The 12,313-nt window shown below is 43.9% G+C and overlaps 1 protein-coding gene across 1 annotated transcript; it reads right to left on the reverse strand.

The window, feature by feature from the left end:
- Positions 1–1,391: 1,391 nt before the first annotated feature.
- Positions 1,392–10,392, reverse strand: LOC100216818 (uncharacterized). The gene is made up of 6 exons (NM_001143214.1): positions 9,885–10,392; positions 9,469–9,545; positions 8,986–9,034; positions 8,582–8,684; positions 3,454–3,640; positions 1,392–2,152 (listed from the first exon to the last, which is right to left on the reverse strand). Exons 1-6 carry the CDS (start codon positions 10,285–10,287, stop codon positions 1,688–1,690), a joined length of 1,284 nt encoding a protein of 427 aa, NP_001136686.1. The 5' UTR covers positions 10,288–10,392; the 3' UTR covers positions 1,392–1,687.
- Between the last annotated feature and the right edge of the window lie 1,921 nt (positions 10,393–12,313).

A 12,313-nucleotide genomic window follows, 5' to 3' on the forward strand; every position in this document is an offset into this window, starting at 1 on the left:
GTCATGGTTCAAAAGCACCTAAGAATCTCCAAGCTTTGAACAAAAGAAAGATTACAAACTAAGTGCTCAAGAGATAGCTAAATAGATAGCCAAAATAGATAACTAAACAACCAACCCCCCTCTATTTATAGAGAGTTATTTTACTTTCCTAAACTATCCCTAGATACATAGAGCTTATCCACTCAGTTAGAGACAAAATGGACCAACTCCTAGAATTTTGATTTGACGGCCACACACTCTTCATGAAGTTGCTTCACCTTGACACACCATTCGTGATGATGTCACATGTCGCCTCTGATTCCTTTTGGAACTATACCGCTGGGTTTTGAGAGGCCTAACCCCGGTGAAACCAACAAATTGTACCATTGGGTGGTTTTGAGGCTCAACCACCGAAACCTCAACACGTAGCGTACCCCGTACACGTCTCGCTCATCCTGGACACGCCTCCCCTAGTCCGCAACCATGTCGGCGACATGATCCGCTCCTCCATGTCCTCACGCCTATCAGTGTCAGCCACCATGGCTAGTCACCTAGCTTCTCGAGTCCCTTGGTCAAGACTCAGTACTCGTCCTTCGTCGCTCGCGGTCCATCAGCACGAACCCGTATAACCTTCACCTTTGTCGTTGACCATCATCTCCTGACTCCACACCTGCACACCACAAGCCGAGAGACATTTCTAGCTTGATATGCAATATTTTGACGACCTTTGGTAATGCGAACTCCCAACAATTAGCAAAAGCATTGTCTAGCTTTGCATGATTATAATTTTGTTCAAACGAAAGAAAATAAGCTTGTTAAGGATATGTATTCTCCTTTAAATCTAATCGTAATCATAAACGAGCTCAACTCCATTGGCAGGTAACATGAACATTGTGAGGAAGATCATCTTTGTGCTACCTCAAAACAAGTATGCAAGCATAATCTGTATCGTTCACAGGATGGAGACTTGAGCACAATAATGACCGTATAATGAAGAGTGGACAGAGAGCTTGATGGCACAGACATTACAACCCAAAAAAAAAAACACATGGTGCGACCAGAATAAAGAAGAGTAAAACAAATTTGAGCTAGGAGAGCTGCCACATCCCTAGTCCGGCAGAGCGCCGCGCCGCTGCAGATAGAGATAAGCTAAGTGACGGGTCTTGTTGGTGAGGACGAGCCGTACCACTTCTTCTGCGTCACTAGGTGGGTCGTTGTGTGTACATACGGTCGGGTCTAGCATGCATGGTGAGTACTCCTTTTCCTATCAACTGTACTTGAACATGCATGGTGACCTAACTTTGCTCTTAAAAAGATTAATTAAGCACAAGTAAAACCATCTTCGATTAGATTTAGTCACCGTATATATATAAGTACTCTAGAACTCTAAAAAAATTAGTCACCGTATATATATTGAGAAAGGTAGCTCGTTTATTTCTAACAGTCGTCGTCTCCACATCAGCTCAAATTACATGCATATACCAGAAAATGAAGCTAAATATATAGCTAATAATGGATATAGATGGGAGGAGTAGAAAACAACTACGTACGTGAAGCCGGTAGCACCAAACGAGTACAACGTCGTCTCTAGCTAACGTCGCGGTCGATAATTTGCTTCCAAGCCTTGAACACCTCTCGCAAGCTCATCTCGACGGTGGAATTATATAAGTGATTATTAGCCGATCAAGTATTAGCTATCATTATTATTTCACAAGCACTTGAGGAGGCCGGGGGTCAGCTCTTTTGGCGCCGTGGACTCCCCGCTGCGCTGCTGCTGCTGCTGCTGCGGATGATGATCCTGCAGGTCGTGTTGCCACCCCTGCCTCCCCAGGCTCATCTCCAGGTTCGGTACCGCGACGACCCTTGATGATGATGACGTCGACGGCGGCGGCTGCTGCTGCTGCTTGTTCGTCGTCATCATCGTCCAGCTGCATGCTGCTGGCTGTTCCGTGCCGCTGCTGATGCTACTCCTGCCACTTGACGGCGAAGGCGCCGCCGCCGTCGACGACGACCAGCGGCTTGCCACGCCTGCGCTCCAGGATGACGGTCTGCTGCTGCTGATGGCCGTGTCGGGGAAGCCTGGATGCAGACGCCGCGCACTGTCCTGCTGGCCTAGGACGAGCGGCGGGGGGGCGGCAGCGTCTTGCTGATGCGCGCCTCTGGTCCTCCATCCCTGTAGAAATAAAGACACGCACGCAACGCATGCATGCATCGCTTATATTATGGCAACGTACTCATCTTGTCGGATAGCTGACATGCATGTCGGCGATTATATTATGTATACTCCTTAGTTGATGAAATAAAGCCAGTTGAATGACTGATTAGATTGATATTCTTTGAAATGTCTCATAGTAACACTTTTCAGCACGTTGCTCACTCTCTCTCTCCCTCTCTCTCTCTCTACTGAAGTATAGCGTTTGGCTTGCTCCAGCAAAAAGCAATACACCACGAGATCTAAAGAGAAAAAAAATATAGTATCTACTAGCTATATGTGGTTCCCAGTAGCATCTCGTTCTTGCCGTAGAAAGTGTCATTATGAGTGCGACAACGTCGACAGCATAATATAAATTTTTTTGCCATCTGTACATGTCGTCTGCACTGCTACTGTATTTGCCAAGCCTAATAAATATTAATAATGTAACAAATGTATGTAGAGAAGAGAGGATCTGATTACGTACTAGAAAAATATTTTGTTGCGAATTATATATCATGGATCTGGCAAACGACAGACGTGTTCTTGCATCGATCCAGTTTTTAAGAATCTGGAAATGGGTAGGGTCCAGATAGGCCAGTTTTTTTTCCCAGTTTCTTGAGCCAATTCTTACTAGATTCTTTAAACCCAAATACCCAACTTTTGCCAGTTTATTGTGACCATGTGACTAATAAATGAAGCTAACTTCTTAAAAAAAACTGCGGCGGGGATCTGATTTATTGCCAATTTATTGTTGGACGAATCTGATGATCTAAACAGGGCCTAAAACATCCTGCCACTGCATCTGCACCTGCATGCATGCGTCACATATATGTGTGGTGACGCGTTCGTGTCTACTTAAGCAGCTAGCTTGCTGCCTGGATTGAGTGGTTCGGAGGAATTAAAGAGAGCGAGGGTACGGCTCTGCTGCAGCCAACATTATTATTGAAGAAAAGGGAAGATGCATGTGCTAGCTGTTAATTCTCCCCAACACTCGGTCAGAATGTTGTATTGTTATTACTAGCCTAATTAACTACACCCTTGTACGTACTGTGGTGTCGTCAGGCCGGGACGGAACAGCGCGAACATTAATCATTCGACGCCGTCTGTGCTTCATACGATGGATGGGAGAAGAACGATACATTTATCTGATCGTAACTAACAAGCTCGATCTGACCGTACACTATCTATATATATGTTAACTACGAACACTACTGCATGCACTGTACACTCTAATGGAAATATATTGTAGAGAGTAATATAAATGTATATAGAATAATCACCTGATTCTGTGAGAGCAAGTAGCGGTTGTGGTGGGCAGACATGAGGTAGGGGCAGGGCAGCGGCAGCGGAAGCGGCACCGCCCCACCACCACCACCACCACCACTACTCTGGTGTGCCAAGGGTGGCCGCAAGAACCAGGCTACCTCAGCATGCTTCCCTGCCGGCGACCCGGCAGCTGCCTGCATTCTGCATCATACAAATATTCAGTACGTACTTTGTCCATGTACATACCAGGGTATACACGTGTATCTATAGCTATCGCATCCCAATATCCCATGTAGGGGGTAGTGTACGGATCCGCCTTTCGTACGTTATCGCAGTAGTATATGTATATATGTATCTCCGTACTAGGTTTGATGCTATATACATATAGGTACGTACCAGGTCGTACGCGGTACGCAGAGAGAGAGAGAGAGAGAGAGAGAGAGAGAGAGAGATCAGTCTCGTGACTCTCTGCGTATCGTACGGTGTACCAGAAGAGACACAATGAATACGACGACAGGCAGCAAAACAGTTAAAAACATCAGATTACACGAACAAAGATGCATTGCAGAGGGAGCAGCAGCAGCTAGCAGGGCCGGACGATGTCTATCGTAGTCGTAGGTACACAAGGAATTAACTCCGATCTGGCACACGCCCAGCACACAGCCGCAGGCAGCTGGTAGCGGTAGATCAGCGAGCCCCAGACACGCACACAGAGACGACAGACAGAGAGAGTCTACTAGCTGAGACTCTGGGTGGCACGTACGTACTGTACCGATCCACCATCCACTACTAGCTAGCTGAAATGCATGCCACGCACTCCTCCATTCCATCACACACACACGCGAATTTAAGCACGCACAAGTGTGTATGCCACTGATCTGTCTGGAGTGTGTGGAGTCTGGACGACTGAATGCAGCAGTGTCGTTGATCGAGCGACTGTGTGTTGACGCAATGCGCTACCTGCTAGCTGCTGCTGCTGCTGGCAACTTGGCTTGTCCATGCTCGCCACTACTACCACACCGTAGTGCGAACTCTATTTAAGCAGCTGGCGGCCGGGCTGCTGCACATGCCTGCTGCGAGCTCTACTATCCTCCTCCACTATAGGCCCGGGGCTGGAGCATGCATGCATGGTACCCGCACGCAGGCTTTCGGTCAAGGGCAACGGACGGACGGACGGATGGATGGATGGATCGGATGGAGCTGCGGCGAGGGGAGGCCGACTGCAACATGCAGCTAGCATGTCCCCCGGCCGGCGCCCGCCCGGCCCTGCTGCTGCTGCTGCTGCATGCCGCACTGCATCTGCATCATGCCCTTCCCTTCCCTCGTCTTCTTCTACTTGTTTCTTGCCAAGATTCCGGCCGGCCACCGCTCTCGTCGTCGCGTAATGTATGACGGCCGGAGGGGGGGCGCAGCGCGCACAGGGGGAACAATTGATATGGATCTGAATTGACAATGAATGAATCATGACAGGCCGGGCTGGGACTACTACTACTAGCTGCTACCACCACCACACCGGCCGGCCGGCTTCTTGCACATAAGTATCGTCGTCGTCGATCGTATTGGGACGGGACCGGCCCTCCTCCCTCAACACGAGCGAGCTCTGCTTTGCAGCAACAAGCTAGCTAGCTAGCCTGGCAGTGCAAGGCGAGAGAGAGAGAGAGAAAAAAGTCTTGCCATCCATCATGATGTCCTTTGGCCAGTAGCTGCGTGCTGCGCTGTGCATGTAGCAGCAGGACTATACCATGCATGCAATGAAGAAGGGTGACTGCTGCTGGCCTCTGCACCGCAATTTTTTCGCAATAATAAATAATGTGACTAGCTAGCTAGCTAGAGGCTTTACTTGCCTTTAATGACGTGTCCCCCATGCATGCAGGCAAAACCCTAGCTAGCTAGTCATGTGCGTGCCCGCGCCTGCAGCAGCGGATTAGTTGGATCGATCGGATCATTATTATATTTGCTGCTGCCTGCGTACTATACGCATGAGGCACACACACAGGGCAGGAGGTCGGGCCGGCCGGGTGCGTTCAGTTCAGGTTCCAGCACGGCAGAACGCACGCGCGCGAGCTTTTGCATGTGAGTGCGTGCGGGGGAGTTTGGAATCCATCGGCAGCCGAGGTCCAAGGATGACGCGCATCCATCACACCATCAGACATGCATGCATGCACAACACACTGTCATCGTACCTTATTAGACAGCTACTCGCACAGCAACCGTGTGCCCACCTGAATGGACTAAAGAAAAATCGCAATAATATATTAATACCCCCCCCCCCCTCTCCTCTTCTGCATATGATATGTATAATATGAACACGCATGGAACATTATTATACAAGTATCGTTATATTGTTGAACTTTTGAGGAGACATTGTGCTCAGGGGGCGCGAAGCCAGGATTTGAGTTTTTTTTTGGAGGGGAGGGGCAAATTAGATTGGAGCTGATAGGAGTTATTTTGAATTATTTACATAGTCATTAGCTAATAAAATTAGTGACTCTTATAAAGTTAGGGATGATTAGGGGGGTGGCCTCGGGGTCGTTGCCCCCCTCTGCTCTGCACCACCTGGTTATTGTGCTCATACCAAGAAGCTAGTCTCAATCTTATATTAGTTCTTATGTATCTAAACAATCCATGTGTATGTGTTAATTAATAAACAATTTCTGTCATAATATCACAATTAATTGGATATTTATATATAGTTGGTGTGCATAGTAAGGATGGTAAGTTTCTTTTTTCATGGCAATAATTAAAGTAAAAGGTACGGTTGAGACAAAAAAAAACTTCTACGGGCAACTCCAATAGTGTTATAATATCTATTTCATACAATATTTTATTGAGCAAGAGGAAGGGAGAATAATAAGTTATAACTAGCTCTTTCATGAAGAGCTAAATCAGTGACAATATTTGATTCTACCTAATACCTACATATTGTAGTATAGGTCTTTACAGTGACCTGTATTCAAACAAATTAAGTTTTTCCGCTTTACGTGTTGTTAAACATTAACTTTGGCTAACAAAATTTGTGATTATATATAAAAAACAATTGCTTTGCATTACATATTCTCATTAGGTTTTTGCTTATCGACTAAAATAAATTTGTGGACAGAATTGTGCTCTGCAGATCTTGCAAACATCAAAATGGTACTTGGATTTATGATTGGAGAAGAAGCAACACTACCATGTAATAAAAAGTAGGTTGTGAAGTAGTCTTAACTATTATGTTTTAGCATAAATATAGATTGCCATTCTACAACTATAATTTAAACTATGGCTTCTATATATGTTTGATCAACATAAATACCAATATTATTGTCGTAGCACAGTATAGCTGACCATATATGAAATATGTTCATCAATATTCATTAAACGTGATCCTTTCACAACCATATGACAATTTTTTTGGGTTCACTGGTGTCATCTCATAAACCTTGGACTTAAGGTTCAGCCGCTCCCTTTTAATTAATCCCTCCATCCTAAAAGGCATGAAACTTCATTTTATGAGGAGATAAATGATCCTTAGATCCCATTTAGCATGACTTGTTCACTGACTTCTAGAGTAGTCTGGAGCTATTTTCTGCCAAACAAGGTAAAACAAATGGCCTTCATCTAGAAAAGCTCATTAAATCGTGCTCTCAACATATGTTCGATGTGGTATGGAGCCAAAAATAGTGGCTTCACTAGACTTCACCTTATCATGGTGGATCCTTCATGGGATTTTGTAGTAAGAGCATACTTTAAGAAGCTCTACATATGGAGCTATTTTGCTAAATAGTTCACCAAAGCAGCTCTAGCTCCAACGATGGACTTTCATGGAGCTAAAGAAAAAAAAATGGTTCACCGGTGAAGTGAAGCCATGCCAAATAAGGACTTAATTTGACCAAATATCTACACAAAATACTAATTAATATATATGATGCATAATAAGTATTAGTAGATTAATTATATAATATACTCTCATAATAAATCAATTTTAATATATAAATGCTGATATTATTTTCTACGAGCTTAATCAAACATGAGATTGTTTGGATAAAAAAACATTTGTTTGGGACACAGAGAGTTAGAAAAAAAAATACAGTGACGACTTTGAACGCATGCAATCAGTTAGTCTAATTTTGACCAAATATGTTGGCATAATACACAGTTAGTTATATGGAGAACATTACAAATAAATTTTGATTAAAATCGAAAGATAACCCCACAGTTCCGTGCCTTTTGAATAAATGATGATCAAAGTGTGCGGTCTGGTGTGCTATCTATTGATTTTTGAAAAGCAACAAACTTAACTGGATTGGGATTTGGGAATAAAATATTGCACATTGCACTGTATGGGGCAGCTCAATATATATACCCTACGGAAGTCCCTTCTATATATGTTTGATTTGTCACAAGTGTCATTTATCTTTAAATTAAGTACTGTGTGACACGTGTGAAAAACAGAAAAAGGGATAGAACTGCTTGCAACTTGTGTTGTAGTTTGACTTGTTAAAGTTGGATGAAGGATACCTCATATACAGAAGCATGTGGGACCAAAACCTCTAGCTATAGAAGATGAGAGAATAAATGCAAGAGTGATGCATGACAGCAACACTGGCCAGGAATGCAATAGAAAGACATGAGAGATCAATTTTTCTTTCTAAAAAAGGATAGAAAGGAAATATAAAGTGATGGGATCGTAGTGGTCATGTTCGTGCATTATACATTTTTTTAGAAAAAAGAATTAATTTTATTCTAGTTTGAGCACATATAGGTTATATATGACACTACGACAGTTACAGTCATTTTCGGCGGCCATAGACCGTCGAAAATAGGACCTTTTTCATGAACATAACCATTCATTGTTAAAAAAAAATACACATTGACTAAAAACAACTTGCTCTCAAAATTAGAAGCCACAACCATTGAACCATTCATGTTTGTGCATTATACTTAAAAAATCTAAAAAATGCGCAGAAGGTATCCACTTAAATCGTCATCAGAATGAACAAGATAGAGGATGCAGATTCGCAGAGGAAAAGTAACCGTACCGATGCAAGTGACTAAATATATATGCATGGCGTCACTTTAACGAATTATATACGCATCGGCATCGCTGACACACACAGAATACTATATATAATAAGAGAGCAGCCGATAATGTGTACTAACCTATTATTGGCGGTAGCATTAGAAGTACCGTTGCTAAACGCTTCGAAGCCATTCAGTTCACAACCCCTGTGCAGAAAGCCCATGTCTCTCATCTGGACATGGCCTGCAGCAAAATATATATGCATGTCAAATCACTGAAATTTACAACGGATACATATATAAATCTATATGAACATATGCGGCTATTCCCTAGCTAGCTAGGTATTTCCAGACACTGTGTAGTGGCTCAAAGACAAACACTGCCACTTCCATTTTTAAGAAGAAAAAAAAAGAATGACAGTAGTGCTTGCTTTATGGGACTGACTTGAAATACTAACCATGCACGCCCCATGCCAATAATTCAGCTAGCATTATGTGATATGACCCTCCTGAGGAATATCAACTCAGGAAAAGAAATGTTTTACCTGCAGCACATGATCTGTCTGCCGTCGTTCCCTTCACTGTTCGATACATCTGCATCAACAAGTAAAGCAAATAAGAAAAGGACGCCATGCAAAAGATTAGACTGATCCTTGTGTGCTGCCATTTAATTAATTGGTTTACTCTTGCAACGCGCTAAGGAAAGGAAACATTAGTTCGTTGTGGTTGATATATATATATATATATATAGTACTGGTTAAATGATGATTCGGATGGAAGAGACAAGTATTTGGCGACAACTACAAGCAATGCCAAGAAGGGAAAGGTGAATGGGGGCTGCTCAAGAGATCGTCAAACTGTGATATCTTTTTGTTTGGTTCTTGAGTCTCGCGACATGGGAAATACTATTGAGTACCAAAATCTACTGGAGATCGAGAAAGAGAGAGAGAGAAGAGAGAGAGAGAGAGAGAGAGAGAGAGAGAGAGAGAGAGAGAGAGAGATTGTATATTGAGGTTCTTGTAACTTGCCTGCAAGTGGCTCTTAACATGAGCCAATGTGAGATCCTTAACGTTCATCAGCTCCAGCACTGACTTTGGCGTTGCTCCTAGAAAGAAAGGTACAATAATTCTGAATTTGTAACAAAAATGAAACTGAAACCTCGAGACTGGCAGTTCAGTGAAGTGTGTGCAAACGCTACAATTTAATTAAGTGGAAAGCAAGAAAAACAAACAAAAGCAATGCAAGGTAACAATATTTCCCCACTATGAGCTATGCACAAGAGAGACCGGATCATCATGTCGTTATATATATTAACGGCAAAAGCGTAGGACCAACGAACTGAAGCACACAATTAATCGATTGACTAACAATTGAACAGAACATTGGTGAGAATGTATATATGGAAGGCAAGCAACAAGCAAGGACGTCGCGTCGACGAGCGTACTCTCATGGCCGCCAAGGAGCTCTACGGCATGGACGAAGTGTGCATGAAGAGCCGTGGTCCACCTCATCCTCGGCGCTCTGGAGCTCCTCTTCCCGCCCCCGCTGTTGCCGTTCCCAGATCTCGTCGTGCCTCCTCCGGCAGATAACAACGCCGCCGACGATGACGAGGTTTTCTTGAACCTCTGGATCTGGCTAGGCTGCTGGTGCAGTCGCTGCCGCTGCTGCTGCTGGACGTCGTCGCATTGGCCATCCTGATCATGCGCCGCCGCCGTCGTCGTCTGAACGAGTCCGAGGCACAACGTCTGCTTGGAGAAGAGCACGTCACTGCTCCTAGCATCATCGGGCGGCGAGGGAGGGCTGATATGCAGCGAGAGGTCGGGGGCTGCGGCAGTAGTAGTAGCCATTGCAACAACAAGCTTCTGCTGCTGGCCTGCTGCACTTGTGAATTGGCAGCAGATGGAGCCCTTGCCGCCTGTTCTTGCTCGAGGGGGAGGGAATGGATCTTGGTGATTAGGTCATGAGTGGCGTATGGCATATGGTTCTTATTGTATATAGGGCGGGGTGTTGCGGCGTCTGTTGTGCGTGTGGGTGATGAGGAGCAAAGTTTAATTTGGTAATACTATACTTGCTGGTACAATTATGGAGGGGGATAGCCGGCCCCCATCAGCTAGGTGTGGAGAGTATTATGCTAACGAGAGAGAGGGAGAGAGAGATGAAATGCGTGGAGAGCTAGGTGAGGTGGAGCAGGCACCAATATAATATATGTTTATTTATTTTATTCTTCTTCTTGTGTACGTACGTGCCGTTTTGAGGGTACAGCGTAAATAGCACAGAGACATGGTCCAAACCGATGGATGGGATGCATGGACTGAGAAACTGATTTGACATGGTATGTGCACCTCTCTCTCTCTCTCTCTCTCTCTCTCTCTCTCTCTCTCTCTCTGAGCTAGTGAATGTGTCGTTTATATTGTATGTACTACTGGCTCCAGCATATTCTTTCCTCACTATGCATTTAGTCAAGTGGCAGGAGGACACGTACGGTATTTCTTTGGACATGCGTATCGATCGTGTTACAAAAGGTAAAACTGTACTAGGAATATATCAAAAGTGAGAACTGAATGTGCTCTGTATTATAACTAGGAGAGCAAGCTAGCTAGGAGTGTAATGTGCCAGCTGTGTGGGCGCACGCACTGGTTTACCCAAAATATTCATATTAATTGCATATATAAAACCACAGGAAGAGAGAGAAGTTTGGGTATGGAAATAATTATAGCATGTTTGGTTTTAGAAATGAGTTAGTCCGTTATTTTCTCACGCCCTTCACTTTCTTGTTTGGTTTGTACAATAGAATGAGTTGATCCATGGTCATTTCATTTCTCACATGCCAATAATTAGCAATAATATGAGCAATAAGTTTAATTCCACCAAAATTTTGAAATAGACTTATGATGCATCACCTCATCTAAAATTGATTGTTTCTTTAAACTAAATACTCGTTGAAGAGATGCTCGGTTTGATATGGATTGAGAAGTATTGAGGGGATTAAATGTCCTCTTATTCAAATTTTAATAGGAGGAGATTTAGTCCCATCTAATACCCCAAAATCTACTTCTTACCGAATAAACTAAAATCGTAGAAACTTCAGCTAGTCAAGAAAATATTGGTGGGTGTGCTGAACCGATTTAGGTTATGTCTGGTTCTAGCTATCTAGCTATAGCCAAGACAAATTTTGACATGCTACCGTTTAATTAATTAGTTTCAGACCAAGATTTGGCTACCCTACAGTAAACATGGAAATTGGGTATTCAAGTATTCAACGGGCGGGATAATCGCCAGCACCAATTTGGCCGGCTGCATGGCCATGCACCAAGATGAGGTGTTAAGCTGCTTTGTTGCACGTGCATCGAGATTGTGAATTAGAAAATTTTAACTGAAAATATCTAGTAAACAAATATCAAATCTATAAAAAAATTCGCCACGTTATTTTTTAATATGATTTGATCTACAAAACGAGATCATGGCGTGCAAAAACAGTAAACTTTCAGAGGGCATCATATTTTTGGCGTTGTAGAAAATTAACTTACTTTTAGGTTGATATATAAATTCCAATTCCTTCAAAATAAAGGGATATATTCGCCTCTCATGGGCAACTTTGGAAACTATTTCTGTCTGCATGTTGTTTGGCCCCGATCCGGGAGACAATCATTGCGAGGTGTACTAGTGGCGGTTCTTTTTGCGGCAGCGTAGTAGAGAGTCCGTGGCCTAGGGCCGAACGGTCCGCGACCTGTCGCGTAGAGGCGGGTCTTCCCTGTGGTGAAGCCGGATGGTCCGCGCCTGGTAGCCGGATGGTCCGCATGTGTACAGGGGTAGCGGCGTTCGCTAACAACACCTGAATCTCGCTCTCGGGAGAGACCCTGTCGGGAAGAAAAG

This window comes from Zea mays, chromosome 1, assembly GCF_902167145.1.
Source record: "Zea mays cultivar B73 chromosome 1, Zm-B73-REFERENCE-NAM-5.0, whole genome shotgun sequence".
Taxonomy (NCBI): Eukaryota; Viridiplantae; Streptophyta; class Magnoliopsida; order Poales; family Poaceae; genus Zea; species Zea mays.